The sequence below is a fragment of the Aptenodytes patagonicus genome, chromosome 1, assembly GCF_965638725.1.
Source record: "Aptenodytes patagonicus chromosome 1, bAptPat1.pri.cur, whole genome shotgun sequence".
Taxonomy (NCBI): Eukaryota; Metazoa; Chordata; class Aves; order Sphenisciformes; family Spheniscidae; genus Aptenodytes; species Aptenodytes patagonicus.
This window is the reverse complement of record NC_134949.1, coordinates 64,226,724-64,244,458: the sequence shown is the minus strand read 5'-3', so window position 1 is coordinate 64,244,458 and position 17,735 is coordinate 64,226,724. Positions and strand designations below refer to the sequence as shown.

General features: G+C 46.8%; 1 protein-coding gene across 2 annotated transcripts in view; it reads right to left on the bottom strand.

The window, feature by feature from the left end:
* Window positions 1-17,735, bottom strand: part of HIPK2 (homeodomain interacting protein kinase 2) — a gene marked incomplete at its 3' end in the record, with an annotated part of 139,393 nt that overhangs the window by 33,288 nt on the left and 88,370 nt on the right. For both annotated transcript variants that reach the window (XM_076339831.1, XM_076339839.1), the window contains 4 exon segments: window positions 2,404-2,588; window positions 3,699-3,785; window positions 4,517-4,636; window positions 6,742-6,865. In XM_076339831.1, coding sequence (XP_076195946.1) covers window positions 2,404-2,588; window positions 3,699-3,785; window positions 4,517-4,636; window positions 6,742-6,865 — 516 coding nt within the window.

Sequence of the window (17,735 nt, the reverse complement as noted above, 5' to 3'; positions counted from 1 at the left end):
CTTGATAACTGGATCTGTGCCATAAACACCTGCAGACAAGACAGGCTCAGGACACTGTGCATAGCTGCGCATTATGTGCATTCATTTAAAGAACTGTAAAATACCTGTAAGTCGCAGAACATTTACAAAAATCAAACATGTTTATCAAATTAATATAGAAGACTATTGGGATTGCCTTTTTCCAGTCAGGTATGAATATAATTCTCCCTCCAAAAAGCAGAAAGCACTGGAAAGAGTATATATTCTGTACATGGTAAACTCTGTGTGTTACCAAACAGTTTTATATAACAAGGTATAATCTCTACTAATGTAATACTGTGTTCTCTGTCTTTACTTTAAAAAAAAGGAAAAAAAAGAAGGCAGGGACAGAGCAAAACAGGACAGAAAGACTAAGGAGTACCTAACAATTTAAGAGCCGGGCAGTTAAATACGTGAAACGGAGCTAAACTTGCTCTGCTGTTTGCTTGGAAGTAAGCAGAACAGCCCCTCTCAGGCTGCTCAAACTTGCAGCCTCTCTGTAGCATGCCACAGCAGAGATTCCTTCCAGAAGCTACATCTTCCATATATTTTCACTTTCTCTGTTGCCTGATTTACTTTCAAGGGAGATTACAACTCCCTGCATCTCTCGAGACTTTGAAGTTTCTATTCTCAAAACCACAGGCAATCACAGACAAAAATTTTCATCAACCTGCCATGCTGGTTACAGCTTATTGCTCTTTTTACCAATCACCTCTTCCAATGTGGAGGGGCGGCATGGGGTTACACACCCGGCTGGCACAGCATTTAGCATTCAGAGACCTGATGCTGAATTTTTTTATTCGGGTAAAATTCTCACTGCTATTGGCCCCGATGATATTTTCAACTTTTCTGGGGCTTTGCCTGAGCAGCCACAAGTGAGCACTTCAAAAATGAAGATGCGATTATGGTCTGTTGCATTAGCAGAAAGATTTCTGATGGCAATACAATATGCCGCAAATCTCTCCTATCTTACACAATTGGTTGTTGCACAGTAAGAAGGACTGCTGCAAATTAAAAGACTTTAGTATATGATGCTAATACTGTCAGAAAATGCTATCACTTTCTTTATTCATGAACGTTTTTATATGAAACTTACTTTCTCTCTGTTTAGCACAACAATCTCCCATCTTGTTTTCATTACGTTTATTGCTTACTATTCACTTATAGGTAACAATGCTCAAAGATGTCTGTGCAGGGTAAGTCTGGGTCTACACAGATCGTGCACCCACTACCTTCTGGTATGCAGCTGCTCTTATCTTGTGATAAATGTAACAAAAAGGCAGCTACAGCTCCTTCACAGAGGGAAAACTACCTTAAATGAACTTGAAATACTGCAAGTAAGAGCACACATACGGGCAGGAGAGGTGACACAGTAACCTGTTGCTCTGCAGCACTCACACAAACATACTCTATGGCTTTTTAAGCAGTCCCCTTTATTTTTGTACCTGAGCTCCTCACAGCCTTTAAACACCCATGAACATGACACCCAATGAAGTACAGTGCTGTGCTGGTAACTGTTCTCCCAACGAGGTGAAGGGACAGCCTGCAAAAGCACCTTGAACTGCGAAGTGCTGTAGAGCAGGATGTTCAAAGCTAGGTGTCCTGAAGGCTTTGGAAAACTCCCACTACGTGTCTGCCTTCACTTGCACCTGAGAAGCCTGGCTCTACGTGAACTGCCCAGGGGACAAGAGCAATGTGCTGGGCGCAGGTTTCCTGCGCTTCAGGCTGCTGCGCTCCGTGACGCAGCCTTAGGAGAAAGGGGAGTCAGGCTTGAAGGCATGACACTTCTTCACATCTCCATCGGGCAGTGGAGTCCATCTCCATTCCACAAATGTGTCAGCTGAGGTCAGAGCGTGGTGTTTAAGGTTACATAGGCAGGCAACAACAAAGCCGAAAACTGAACTGCTTGTTCTGTTGCCTGTGCCTGTAAACCAGCCTGCTGCAGAAAAAGCTCTTCCCTTAAAAAGCAAACAGCCCCAAATTGACACCTCCAAGATGGGAGGGTTCTGGGAGGAAGGGTTGGCTTCCCACTGCAGATAAGGTTGATTACTGCAGTAACAATCAGGACTATGTTACTTTGAGATATACCGATACTTTTCAGCACTAATTGCATAATTTCTTCTGCATTTTAATGCAAACATATGTAATTATTGAATATTTACATAATGAATGTAGCGCACACTGCAGTGTTTTAAATGCCAAGCACCTACAACACAATTCTTGCAACCTTAAGAGTTGGCAATCCTCTTTTTTTAACCAGAAAAAGATTAAAACTTAAGGCTTAAGCATCTTAATAATGCCCCTCAGACACATTTGGTCTCTACCGCAACCCACTCTCCTCTTCACCCCTCAATTCAAAACCCAAGGGAAACAAAAGCCACGTACTGTGTGCTGTGAGGGAAATCGAGCAAGTGTGTCATGGTGACAAAAGGGTGGTTCAGAGTTTCAATGGGTGTTATTCTCTTATCTGCATCTATCGTCAACATCTTCTTTAACAGATCTATAAACTCCCGCCGGTCCGCCTTTTCCACCAACATATCACTTCCTTCCAAATCCGTTGTCATGTTCACCTAAAGGAGAAAGGACAAGGGTGAGTGCTAAAGGGAAAGAGCAGATGGTCAGGTCTCCAGCAAACTGTGTTTACTCCTCGTTGGAACACATGCCCTGCAAGCCTCCCTGTCGAAAGGGGTAGTTGCTGAAGTCACACGGCAGACTCTGCGGTGGCTAGTCATCTGGCTTGTGCATGTCAGATCCCCAGACAGACTGTTAAGTGTTCAGCTCGCTTGGGTCAATGGCTAATGAAACACTTAGTCACCCTCCACTGAAGATGAACAGCTTCCATGTGGTAGCAGGCAAGTCCTGATAATCAGTATATTTATCATAAAAAGGACTGTGCTATCAGATACTTAACTATGTGTCCTGTGAGCAAAAAATATATAAAATAAATAAAAATTGTCAGTAGGTTTATGAGAAACATCCCATTCATGTATCAGGTGCCAGGAAAAAAAACCCCGTTGTTATTTCATCCATTTATACAGTCTCCCCTGATCTCAGTCCTCCATTTCTGTATGTTTGCTTGTGAATGCTACAATGTCCAGACTTTGCTAGCATAAACTCCAGGTTTGTGGTAGCGTTGTGCGCTAGTGTTGTGCCAGTTCTGTGCACTAGTTTGTTTGCTAGCACAAACTCCAGTCGCGGGAGTGGTTATGCTGGAATTAACTTTCACAATCACATGGAATTGACACAGTGAATAAGTACTCCCCGTTCCCCCAGATAGCCACGTTTTACAGACAGCACGCTCTTCTGCGGCCTTGGTGATTATTTCCAATGTCACCGTTTTACAAATGGAAATATTAAAGCACAGAGAAGAAGTGGCTTGCCAGTGGTCACACAGAGGAGCACTGGAGAGACAAGAGAAAACGCGGAATTTCGACACTCAGAGGTGTGACTTAGCCATTTTCCAAGGCTGCTTTACTACAGCACATTGAGCCCACATGCCCCTATGTGCAGTTTCCCCTACAAAGCAGCACATAATGAGCTGATCTGGTAGGCATAATCCTGGTATTTCTCAGGAGCTGGCACAAGAATAGGATACACAGAGAAATCATGTAGTTCCCCTTTGTTAGCATTGCCCAAAAGCATGTGAGGCAGTCTTGCTGGTTACTCACCAATGCTCTTACCTGTGCCATATCATCCAAACAGTTGAAAATATACTTTCTTGCTTCCTTCGACTTAATCCCCGTCTCTGCCTCATGATCATCTGGTGTCTGCTCAAAACAGGAGACAGGCATTGACCAGAACTGCTCTGCAATCAGCTGCAGGTTATGTGCCACCTCCAGCTTGTGCCTTATCCTGCCCTCATCAGAGACCACTGTGTCTCTCTTGCCTGACCAGATAACATTTACGCTATCTCCGCTATGGCTATGACAGCTTGTGTGTCACAAAGTGATTGATCTCTTCTTTTTCACTTCAGAGGATCCTCCCAACTACGGTGGGAGTCCCAAAGGACTCTTACACCCACCCCAGTGTGAGGCTTAGCATCCCATCCTTACAGCCAGAAGCCCACTGACATCTCTCCTTGGGACTGAATGCAGCCGAACACACTGGTACAAGAGACTCAGGGCTCACTTGCATTACTAGAGGTTTTGATTGTCAGAATTAAAATGCTTTCTTCCCCCCCCTCCCCGCGCCAATGTGTTAGATATTAGAGCAAAATCTGCCCAGGGCATGTTTCATAGAAACTACACATCAATTCATTGACTACTAAGAGGGAGATTTCCAGGTCAATTCTGGACTTAAATTTCCCACAAAGCAGTGCCAAGCAGGTGGGCTAAGGGCTGCAGACTTTGGGGATGGCGGTTTTACCTCAGGCTATACCCACCCCAATGTCTGTGCTGCATTGCAAAAAGCAGAGACCTAGGCTCTGAGGTGACCTGAACGTCTCCTCACTTCCAACCAACAACTGCAAGGTAAAAGAAACAAGGGAACGTCCTCCTACCTTCAGCCTCCACAAAGGATACGGTGAGTCTGTATCCCTGTTGAAAAACCTCGTAGTCTTTGTCCCTGCACTTAACAAATACTCTGCTGGTAAGCCCTGCGTCTGTGAAATATAGCGAATCTGTAAGAGAAGGATGAGAGGTCACTGTTCATCCTGTGAAGATCTCTGGAGGTCTTCCTTGAAGGAGGGCAGGAGGCATTTAAAACAATAGAACAAAGAAAGAAAGAGAAAATGTAGCACATAGTTAGACTTCACCAAAAAAAACCCCAGTGCAAGGAATGAGAGGAAAGAGAATTCCCGTACGGCATCCCTCCATTTATCACATACATCACTGGAAACTCACCCTTATGGTACGTTCCCACAAAGCCTACGGATAAAGGGAGGAAAGTCCCTAGGTTTTAGAGGTCAAAGAAGATGACCCACACAGAGATTTCAATGGGGTGTTTCACTGCTTTGCACTTTTTTATGTCACGCTCTCCTCTCCAGGAGGCAATTTCAACAATTTGATATTTGCGCTTTAACTTTTGTTGTTTTTACCCCCAGCTGAGTGCACAGCCTTTCCTAGGAGAAGTTTGAAGTTCAAAACGGAGGACTATGAAGTGACTATCTTTGAACTTAGATGAAATATACACTCAAACGAACTGACACCCTCATGGTATGTAAAGTACTTCATCTCTATTGCCTACATGACTTCATTTGTTATTTGGGTTACTTCCATGAGTATGACCTCGCTGGCACTCACACAGCTAAAAGATGCTACACATGTGTTTCCAGGATCTCAGACTTTAATTTATTTATTCAGAGAAAGGGTCTGTGATTACACAATTAGAGTCCAATCTCACTCATGCCTGGGGTGCCACGCGAAACCTTAACTTTGGCATCTCCTGACTCTTGAATGTTTCACTTTGCACAGTTGCTGCAAACTCTGCAAAACTACTAAAAATAGTCATCTACTCTAGAAAATTCTAGGGAAGAATGGAAAGCGCTTTTGAGAGAAGAGACAGAGAGGAGTAAAAATAAATAAATAAATAAAGGCATAAAAAGCAACTGTGGTTTCAAAGACTTCCAAGCACTCAGGACCCGGTTCACTGAGCATGGTTTGCTTGGCTCTGCAGCTCCTTAGGTCCATCAGAGCTCATGTACCTGAGAAGCACCAGGATCCTGCCTTGCAGCCCAGCGCCAGCGCTGCAGGGCAACTCGGGCTGCAGCGAGGGGCCAGGGTCAGCTCCTACCCCTTTCCCAGCTCCCCAGGAACCCTCACCGTACTTCACCAGAGGAAACTTTGTGCTGGGCAGTTAACTTGTGTGTTTTATGGCTTTTGGGGTGCGGCAGGGAGGAGAAAGAAATCTACTCTTCATGCTTGGTATGTGATTTTCAAATGCTTGTAAGTTTTTCAGCTATGTCTGATTTCCTTTGGAGTCACTAATGGCCCTGCTCTTCACTGCAGGTTATTTCCCCTGCCAAATTTCACCTTTAAAGCTCTGACTAAAAAAATACTAGTTACAAAAGAAGAGTCAAAGAAACATTTTCGTATATGAAAAACTTATTTATTACCCTGCTTTTTTTTTTTTTTTAATTTTCTAAAAGAAAAAAGACCCTTTTCAGGCCGCATTTGCAGACAGCTAAGATCACCCTGAAGAACACTATGGGAATGGAAAGTGTTCTGCAGCCCTGGCTCTAGCAGCTGCCGCGCTATCAGTTTTAGGAGTACAAAAGGAGTGTAAAAGCCTATAGGGAGAGAAGTACGACAGCTTATATTAACTGGAAACCTACACTACTGTGAATGTTCTCCTTCTTGTCATTGCTTTTAATATGCACCCTCATAAAAGGGGTTATGAAACGCAGCAGAGTTCGTGCAGTTTCTTCTAACAAATAAACCTTTATTCAACAGTTGCTGTTACAGCAGAGAAAGGGTGCCTGCTCTGCTCAGTGAGGAGAGACATGTACAGAGCTCTCCAGTCAATGGCAGCGTTGAGTTTTGATTGAGATTTCACTTAGGCAGTCGGGTCTTAAAAGCCAGCGTACCAAACAGCACACTGGTTACCTACAATAAATACCCCAGGTGGATAATGAAAAAGTTGACTTGGGGGGGTAAGAATCACATATCCCCTATTAGCAAAACAGAAAAAGTTGGCATCTGTTCACTCTGACAAGAGAAGAGAAAAAAACTCCAACTCACGAACATCCGTGCTCGTACCAGCATCCAGGGCAATATCCGTACCCACCTGATCGTACTCTGAAGCTCCCGGGTACAACGGCCAGCCCAAGAACAGCTCTGCAATGACACATCCCAACGACCACATATCGATTGCTTCACAAAACGGTAAACCGAGGATGATTTCAGGGGCTCTGCAAAAGAAGAGGTTAGAAAACATCAGCAAGAGGAGTAGATCCGCTCGGCTGGCGTAGGGAGGCCCGCGCAGAGTGCGATGCTCACAAAGCTGCCTGCTGCCAACAAGCATCATTGCTCCTACAGAGCTGAGGGCCCCACTGGCCACCAGCAAAGTGTCTGCTAACCAAGCATGAGTGGGTGAATATTTATCCTTGCAGATGAGTCCTCTGGCAGCATTTCACCAAGAGACAGTCCTACATTTCGCAGCAGTTTGCAAAGGAGAGAACTACCATTATTTTCATTCGGCAGGTAGGAAAATGGAGCACAAAATGAACCTCGTGTGTTCAAGGCCACCTAATTAAGGCCCCCACTCAAGGCTCTCGGGCCCAGCGTGCTGTCCTATGGAGGAACCGTGTGGACTCCCTGCAGTGAAGCATCCTCCGTTCACGCAGCTCATCGAGCTTCACAAACAGCCAGACATTAAATAATCATTACAGGACTGGTATAAAAGGATTACTGACTTTTTAAACAAATGGATGTAACCATAAAACACAGAAATAACGTAATTAGATCTATTAGACCTAAGCCTTTTCCTCAGGAGGAAGTAGCCAAGAAGCCTTCACTTCCCAGTCTGTCCTAGGCGCCTGATTAGATTTCCTCTTCCCTTCCAGCCCGAACAGCCAAAATGCGGCGGCACTCTCGCTATGCATTTACTGCTGGCTTCAGGAGGTGGCCACTGAGGCACCTCTGCTCAGTGAGTTTCGGTGTTAGCCCTGCTGAGGAAGGAGAGGACAAGGTAAAAGCTTTGCTTCAGCTCTCCAGGAGCATCCCCAGCTGGGGCATGGAGGAGACGCCCAAATAAGCAAGACCAGTCTCAGCTCAGACTTCCACAGGACCTTAAGGTGAGGGTCATTTCACCTTTCAGCCAGGTAGAAGCTGATGTCAAATCTTAGCTAGGTACCGTGCAGACTGTGCAGTCAATGGAGAGGCACCCCCCTCCCCGGGGGGATTTGTCCCACTGTCTTGGGACGATTTGAATCTTTCTTCGCTGAGGCTAGACAAGCTCCCTAAACTCCAGTGGCCAAGGTGAGACAAGATGTTTTAGCGCCCCAAATGTTTTGTGTTTCAAAAGCACCTTCTATGTGGAAGAATCAAAAGTATCTTACAAATACTGAAAACCTTATACAAAACCCACCTCCATACACAAACACCTTCCTTACCTTCCCTACCTCAGCCCAGACTTCCACATGCAGTTGAGTGCCATAGTTCCTATTTTACACAGGGATCACCTAAGGCTTCTCTCCTGCTCTTCTTGCAGATCTTGCAACACTTTCTTCTAAAGCCCCAGCTTCTGGAGTCAGGTGATGTACAACAGAAAGAAAAACTTACTTTCCCATACTCCTCTAACTATTAAAAAAAAAAAAGGGGCAAAAAAAAAAAGGCAGAAGAAAGAAACATGCATTGCTTTTAAAACTTTCATAATTTTAAAACAGCCTTGGGATTTCTCGGGCCATGATGCGTATTTTGGGAATGCCTGGGGTTGACTATTGAACAAATCAAGTGCCACCATCCAGACCTGGAAATAGGGCCCATGGTTCCCAGTTTCCCATCTGTCATCAGGATAAGATCTGACACTAGTGAGATCATACGAAGGATTACCAATTGCAGTGGAAAATATTATGTTTTAATCACGCCATTATACAGTCATGTGAAGACAAGTCTTTAGCCAAGAAACCAAGCAAAATGGGTAATTTTTTCCAAGGAAACAAGCAAAGGCCCTGTAGCAAGAATCCATGCCCCATCTTCAGTCCACAAACTTCCCCAATTTTGGGCTGACTGGTAATGATAAAAGCCTAAAACTATCTGTTCTCAAACCAGCAACACAGAATGTACAAATTACGGGAAATTCTGGGATTTTAAGGCTAGGACGCTTTGTGCCATTCCCAAAGAAAACATGCCAGAAACTTAAAAAGTGGCTACCCTTAGCCCTTCTGGCTTCATCTGCGCTTGTTGTTCTCATACCCCACTGTTCTTTAACCTATTGTGACAAACTTTTTATTCTAACACCAATCTCTCCTTAGGAACAAGGAGTTAATTTTCCTCCTTTCCCCCCCCATTCCGTCATCCCTGCACACTACTCGACACCTAGACAAAATGCAGAGAGAAAAAGACAGCTATGGTGACCTGAATCTCATTACTATGTAAATCCTGCATTCAAAGCCATCTGCCTCTCCCTGTCTGCCTTCCACTTTGTGAACGAAATGTCCCTGGTCACTAATGAGAGCTCAGCCACGCATTGCCTGAACTTCAAATCCCTCCCACCAGCTCAAGTGGAAGGGGCGGAGGGGTGGACTATCGGTGGGATATTCCCAACGCGATATCGTGTAGAAACCTCCCTGTTCATAAAAATCACTTGCACTGCTGTCATATGCAGCACACGCCTCCTCCCCTCTCTCCCCACACTTATGCTGCCAACACTTCCAGACCCCTGCAAGAAGGGATGACCTAGAATTTGAGATTCCAAAATTTCTAATTTTTTTCTCGTGAGTCTTTGGCTGTCCAGTAGGTTTTTCTTAAAGCTCCAGCTTCTGGAGCGCAGCACTTAGAGAATTTCTTTTTCACACACAAAAGAAGTTTTACACCTCCACTGTTGGGAAGGAAAGCACAAAACCAGTGTCCTTACCATTTAGACAAATAAAAGGCAACTAAATGGAATGTCATTCATTATATTAAACCAGACCTATTGTTGTAGGGAGGGGAGTCGGTGAGATAGTTTTGTTTTATTTTATTTTACCTTGAAAACTTGTATTTGTGTTACTCAATCAAGCCTAAACATTAGTTGCAATCTTTGCCCATTCAGCCCCAAATAGATGATAATTTTGGAACAGCAATGAGAATCCCTGCGAGAGTGGGGCCAGATTGAAGTGATATGGTGCCCTATGTACACCACAGCCAGCATTCGCTGCGGCTTTCTCCCAGCCCTGCCTTTGCATTGTGACTGCAATTTTTCCATGGAGAGGGAGTGGCCCTAAGACAAAAAGACCTCGTTAACTTAATTAAGCAGTCATTAAGACACCAAAAGAACGACAGGTATAGGACACCACACAGGTTTCCAGATTTTCAGCTAGCAGACACCTCCTGTTTGCCATGCGTAAGAGAGAGCTGGAGTCACCTCAGGAGGAGCAATGGCCTGCCTGCCTGCTGGTACTCTCTGCTAATGGCCAACACCAAGCGTTTTGGTGAAGAATGCTACGAGTTCTGTAATGAAACAACTCGTCCACTGATAAAATGCCTTCCAAACCCCTATCGGGTGGAAATTGTTCTGTATGCTCAGTTACGGATGCATAGATCCTTCTGCACATAGACTTTTACCTAACATGTGGAACTCCTCTCTTTCTTAACATAAACATGTCAATTTTTTAAGACAAGGTGAGATCTTGACTTCAATCACATCTTGTGGCATGGAGTTCCACAGGCAACCTTCTGCTTTCAATAGCATCTTAACTCAGTTGTTTAAAGCCTGATTTTCCTTCATCAGGTTTAAATTTGTCACCTCTCACTTCATGTTCACATGGATTGGCCTAGAGGTGAAGACAGAAGCGCTTGAATCACCTTTCTTTTAGCACAAGCTATTTTTATCTCTCTGCCCTGTTCTCCCTTGTTCGCAGCAGCTTCTGGTTTCTCAGTGTTCCAGCCCATGGATGTTTCAATCCACTTCCACCGCCTGGCCCTACAACTCCTCTTCCTGACATGACTGCTTGGAGACAGGCTGAACAGACCTACAAACAGTTAAACACGAGGATATTCCCCAAACTTATTTTACATTATTTGCAGAATCGTTTTGCGTTCCAGTCTTCCCTGAGCCTAATATTTTGTTTGCTTTTGGAGTGACACGAGGCATTTCAGCAGATGTTTTATCTGGGAGATCCTCTGAGACACACAGTCCTTTCTCCAGAGGAGCTGCAGTTAATTTAGGACATAGAATTATGTAGAAATGGTTCGTTTTTCCTCTTCCAATGTTTACTGCCTTTCAGTACTGTACTGATCTGGCATAATGTTGTCTGTAATCTAGATCAAGGTCCCTTAAATGATCCTCACTCTTTTCTGCAGCCTAACCTAAGCAAGTCTGTGGTATCTGCACACTTAAGCACTTCACTGCTGGTCCACCACTTTTTACAGATAATTAATACATTAAAAAACTCTGGTCCTAAAATGTGCACGCAGTCCACCCCACAACTGACCCTTTTATTCCTAAAAGCACTCAGATTTAGCTCAGCTCTAAGAATGGTGTAATTCTCTTTTCCAAAGGGGAAGAAAACATTTCCACGTCTTAGCCAGTTCTGTGGGATTTCTCCATTCTGCAGCTGGTAACGCTATGTAACAGGGGGAAATGCCCTATTAAAGTGTGCACATCAGAGTATTGCAATTATAAATTGGAAGGATGATTCACATGGCAGCAGGTCCTCCCAGAACAGCACTGAGGTCTTCAGCAGATCTCTCCATGGCTGTACAAGGAAGTGTTTTCCGTACCGATAATACTGCTTGTTTTAACACGGACTCACCAAACCTTTCGATTGTGGTGGGGATCTTGTCTGAAACCACGCAAAGGCAGCCCGTTGCCAGATACCTCGGTACGTGCAGGAATGTCCCCATTTACCACTCTCCACCAGTTTTTAGGCTGTGCATCTGCAACACCCTCAGCACAGTAATTCCAGCCTCTGGTATGAGACACACGGAGGGAAAACAGAAAACTTTGCCCTCGGGTCCTTCCTCTCCCGCAAGCTGCCTTCGACGTCTCCCAACAAAAGGCACTCCCCTTCTGTACGTGCAGGCACACCCTGCTCTACAGCTCACATAGATCTTGCCAGCATAGACCAAACATTTAGAAACCACTCGTCACCAACCTGGGAGAGACCAAACTCCCCCCCCAAGAGCCTGTATCTCCAAGAGAGAAGCAGCCAGCTCATCCCTGCTTCCCACATCTCCTACTCCTTTCCCAGACCAAATTATTCCCCTAGCCAACAAAGGGTGACCTGCTCTTTGGCTCAGCGTTGGGTCCGGCAAGTCCCCCATCACCTTGGAGCCCAGCTTGAACGTGCCCATGTATACCAGAGAGCTGCTGGCGCTGCGAGCTGGGGACTCAGGGTATGAGGGTCCCTGTGCTGGCAGCGCCCGCAGGTCCCCAGAGGCAGAAGTGCCATCTCATCATTTGCTTGCACCTCACATATGACCCCGTCCTGCTTTCAGGCCTGCTGCTGGCAGAGTATTTACTTTAGCAACCCTGCTTTGTGGCAGGGTAATTTCATTGTCTGGTGTTTCTGTCAGGAAAATTAATTACCAGTCTAGCTCACTGGCTTTTTCACCCACACATCACAGGACATTAAAAACAAATGCCAAAAAAATTCATTTCCACAGACTTGGATTCAGCGAGCTGGGCTCTTTCTGAATTTTAAAACTCCCCTGCAAACTGCCCTCCTCGGGGATAATTTACCACCTCTGGTAGGTCCCGTGGCTGAGCGTGATTGTCTCAGCAGAGTCCTTCATGGACAAGTATACGTATCAGACAAAAATATAACTCAAAACTTGATACTTGCTGGCACCTTGAGCAGAGAGTGTGCCTGCTTCTCGCCTTCGGGGTGACGCTTCTAGAAGAAGGTTGTGGGCAGCTGCAGGCAGTGCAGACAGACAGACCTACAGTGATGCTGTCTGCTGTCAATATACACAGCTCCTGTCTTCTTCTACCTGTTAGTCTCACCTGCCAAAGCCTGAACTTCAGGAAAAGCAGCAGCTTTCACATCTCCCTCCAGAAAGCCCTGTGCAGAAGCAGAAAGGCAGGAGCCGAACCCCTCGGCCCGAGGGGGCATGCACTGACTGGCTGCATGCCCAGGGCTTGACCCCTCTCAGCATTTGTGCTCTCCCACACGCCGAGATACCTCCTGTGAGGAGGAACTGCATCCTTCATGTGTCTTACAAAGGGGCTTTTATTCATGTGATGGGTCTCTATCTTCCTCCCAGCTGAACACTTTCCTTGGCATCTTATGGACTCTTTCTCATACCTGCTCACTTGACCCTTTTGTATTTTATGGAGGTATCCACTTTTTATTGCCATATACTGTAGCATACAGAGTACCCTTAGCTCTTAGTTAATGGAGATGGAGACCATACAGTACCTTTTTTGGTCCCTCTGTACCTCTCAGACCCCAAATCACTTCTTAAGTGCAGGGCTGTAAAAGGAGACAGGCTCATATTCTGGGAGTAAAAGGTTATAGTTGCTATTATTTCCCTCGCCCCCCCACCTCTTCACTCGCACAGACACCTGGAAGGGATGCAGACATCTAATATGGATGACCCCCAGACGCAAGGCCTTCCTCCCCTCCGGGGCTGGGCAGTTGCAGACTTCTCACCTGTGAAAAAGCCTTCCATCAGGGCCAGAGCTTAACACCTACAGGCGCCGATGGCTCCTGCTTGCTCGCTCACTCCCTGCCCCATGCAGTGGGCAGGAGAGCAGCTCCAGATCCCACCTGCGCTGGGCTCACCCTCATTGCTGGCCTCGCTGAGGGACCTCTGCATTTCTCCTGCATCCCTGAGCACTGGACTTTGCTTGGATGCTCAGCCAAAGCCCATACAGAAGTGGTGCAGCTCTGCAGACCATTCGCTAGGGCTTCAAGGACTGCCATGATCTCTGGACCATGTTGGGAAGCACCAATCCAGCAGAATCACAGCAAGGGACAGCCCTGAGAGTCAGGACTCATCCCAGGACATGCAGGCACACCATACCGTTCAGAATCCAGCATAAAGTTCAAAACCCAGCGAGTTTAGTCAACACAAGGATATTCATGAGGGAGGGAAAGAGCCATTGAGGAATGTCACCCAATCTATCAGAGTACACTGTTTACCCACAAAGATGTTTTGGTTTGAGTTGTAAGGAGGGACGGTACCTCTGAAGGGCGTACTACCACACTCCCTATTTCACAGGTCAAACACAGCTACACCTGGTTTCTGGAAAGGACCATGGATGTAGCCAGAGCCACCTCCCGGGCTGTCAAACCACCAGCACAACCACCACTAGAGGGTAGCTCCAACACTGCATTGCTCACATTGCCCTCACCCATCCCTCAAGATTAGTTTGCAACACATCAAAAAGTATCTGTATCAGCTCAGAGGACTGGAAGCTGGATCCACTCAGCCTTCAGTGATCGTTTATGTTACAGGACATAAATATAAACTGGAGGCTGGTAACAAGTGAGGTACCGCAGGGGTTTATCCTGGGGCCGGTCTTGTTTAACATCTTTATCACTGACCCAGGGGAGGAGGCAGAGTGCACTCTCATTCAGTTTACGGGTGACGCCAAACTGCAGAAACCTGGTGATGTGCTTGAGGGCAGGGAGGCCACTCAGAGGGACCTGGACAGGCAGGAGGCATGGGCCAACGAGGACCTTCTGAAATGCAGCCAGGACAAATGCCAAGTCCTGCCCCTGGGACAGGTGAGCCCTGGTGACAATACCTGGAGAACCGCTTGGCGGGGAAGGCCATGAGCACCTTGACTTGGGGGGCAGTGGGCTGAAACAAGGCCCCTGGTAGCAGCTGGACCAACAGCCTCCCTGGAGCAGGGCCAGCAGACCAAAGAATGTGATGACACACCTCCAGCCACACTTGTGAGACCACATCTGGATACCACGTTCAGACTGGGGACCCCAGTGCATGGGCTAACTGGAGGAACCTCAGCGAGGGGAGACACAGCCATGGGGGACCTGACAGCAGCCTGCCCCCTTCTCCTCTACCATATGGAGAAGATGGTGCCAGGCTCTTCGCTCAGGTGGGCAGCAGGAGGTGGAGATGATAGACAAAGTGCAACAGGGGACGTTCCCACTTGGGACAGGGAAAACACCTCCACTGTGCCGATAAATGAACCACCAGCACAGGCTGCCCCAAGAGGCTGTGCAGTCGCTATCCTTGGAGGCTTTCAGGACCTGGCAAGACAAAGTCCTGATCTTGATCTCATGGCTGACCCTATCTTGAGCAGCAGGTTGGGCTAAATGACCTTCCAAGGCCCCCTCCCACCTGAACTGCTCTGACTCTATATGGTACAGTAACTATACATTTGTCAATAGGAAGGTCACCACGATCCTCCTACATGCAGGCAAAACACTACGTAGCTGGGAGTGTTTCAGGGGGTATAGGTGCAAGTCCCAGGGTGTTTTTAGCAAGTGTACACACACAGTTCTTCTGTCTTTTAAAAACAGAGAGCAAGTTACACAAGAATTACTTCTGGACTTGATTGGCATAATTATCGAACAAGCCTCGGGAGCCTATCATTACTAAGGGTATTTAATAGCAAATAAATCATAGAAGCAGACTAAACTACCCGCCCCTTGACACCGCTCATGTTCCACCCGGGTGCTGACTGGGAAGGGTGAAAATACTTCAGAGGATGGTGTCAGAGGCTGACAGAGCTAGCCTGGACCCCGGGAAGTCACCCGCTCCCTCCCTCCCTGATATCGGGCCATCCATGCCTACGTCACTCCTGGCAAGCGTTCAGACAACTTGTCTTACAGACCTCCCATGGCGGAGCGTCCATAAACTTCGCTGTGCCCCAAAGAACCTCACCCCTTGTAATTTTAAGGAATAATACAGCTGTGCATAGCTGACTTTATGTCATGCTTAATTACAACTTGTTGTCAATCTGGTGTCTATATAATACATATGGAAAAACATAACTTAATAGATCTCACTTGACTTTGCCTATACCCAGCTTTCTGCCAGGCTGCACCTCCCCCCTATCTTCACCCTACCTTGGCCTCAACACATATTCAGTACCTACAACCTTGTCTCTTTTTCTCTCCTGCTTACCTCTGTCTCCTTTTCCTGTCTCATCTTTTCTGCTCTCCACATGCACTTATTGTGGATGAAGAGAGAGGTGGACATCACGCACAGGAGAGCTGAAACTCCCTACCCCCAAGGAGGGGGTGCACACCACGTGCCTGCAAACACAGCCCTGTGCTGCTATGGGGGCAAGCTGGGAAAACACAGGTTGCATGTACCCATCTTTAAAAATGAGGTTTCACACAGACGCTTACACACCAGGCACCCCAGTGAGATCCTGACGCTCGCTGCGACCGTCAGCACGAGGCTCTTGGGAAAAGCAATTTCCATGGGTTAATCCTGGAAGAGTTTCAAGCAAAGCGCACTAGCATAGTCCAAGCCCTTGCCATCACTATGCACCTTTCTTGGGATTAAGAAAGCCGGATTCAGCCATGAACAAAGCCTGGATTTAAATGGGGAGGGAGGGGTCCCTGCCGGGAGGCTCTGCACCACTGTTCTCCTATATACATTGCTATATGCAATATACATTCCATTTAGGTTAGGGCCTGAAAGAAAACCTCCTGCTTTCTTCAGCAAGAGCGTGCGAACAAATGACTGAAGCCCTGAGCTGGAGAAGGCAGCGCAGCTGTTTGTGGAAGCAAGACAAAAGATTTAGAAACAGTTGCTTTTTTCCCCCCTCTCCCATGTCAGGCTGTTTACAGAAACCAAGGGATGAAATTTTGCAGACAAAAACACTGAGAGCAGCCTGTCAGTCTCAGAGGGAGGGAGGGAGAGGGAGAGGAGTGTAGGCTTCTTTCAGGATTATGGATCATTGCTAAATTGCTCTATCAATTATTAAACCCATCACTCAAAGCGCAGTAACCAAAATACAGCAGATAAAGCCTTTCTCATCCACTCTCTACCAGCTGCTCTCCTCCTCCTAAAGCCAGAGGGGAATGAAAATTCCTGTAGTTTATATTTTATAAACATCATTTTCCCTGTGCCTTGAAAAGAAAAGCTTTTTCGGACAAGGTACAGTAGAACTGAGCCCGTGGCAGGAAGATATTAAAGCAGGACTCGCCCTTTCGATTAGCAGACCCAAGGAATAAAACAAAGTCTCTCCAATCAATATGATTTCTTAGCACCGACAGGTTAAAACATTTGTCTGTGGATAAGTGAAGAGGCAGGCCCCAGCCATCAATAGCCGTTAGCTGCCATTTGCCTTTGCCGCTGGGTGGATCTGATATCAACTGCAGGGTGGGTACGGTCCCAGGAAAGGACAGGACATGGCTAAGTGGCACGTGGCATTTGGTCTGGCCAGTGACTCTGTGGAGAGAGAAACTGCAAACACGCATCCAGGATGAGAGAGGAAGCCCTGGCGTGGGCCGTGCTGACAGGGAGCCACGCGCGGAGGAGGACCAGGACGTGACATCCAGCCGGAAAGGCTTCCACGTGGCTGCCGATGTCTGAATGGACATGAGTTTTTATCAGCACTATACGCACTTGCTGGAGGGTGCGGCTCCAGTTCAGCAAAACCCTTTACCATATGCATCACCTGAAGCAAATACGTGCCTGAGTCCCGGTGAGGGCACTGGATGCAGCTGAACTTAAGCATACATTTAAGTGCTTTGCTGAATCTGAATCCACTAGCAAGTCCTCATTGCACTTGAGCTGGAAATCTTAAGAGGCAAGAAAAGCTATTAAGCCCAATCATGGAGAAGAAGGCCAGGTCCTGGGTCAGCCAAGAGACATACTAAGCTTGTCCCAGCCAGAAGTGCATCTTTGTACATCCCTGGAGGAAGCCCTACTGGACTGATCACAATCACGCTCGTCTCTTCGGACTCAGAAAAGCAGGACTCCGTAAACTTCAGAAGAGGTGCACAACACTGAGCACCACGACCATCGCCCCGGGGGGTTGTCAGCTCTACGCTGACCCAGAAGTGCAAAAACATAGACGGGGGTGTGTGTGTGTGTGTGTGATGCAACAACAGTTACATTCAGCACAGCGTGACCTCTGGTTGTTCTCCGAAACAAAGGGTAATGCACGGGGGGGGGGGGGGGGGGGGGGGGCTGGGGCTTTCCCAG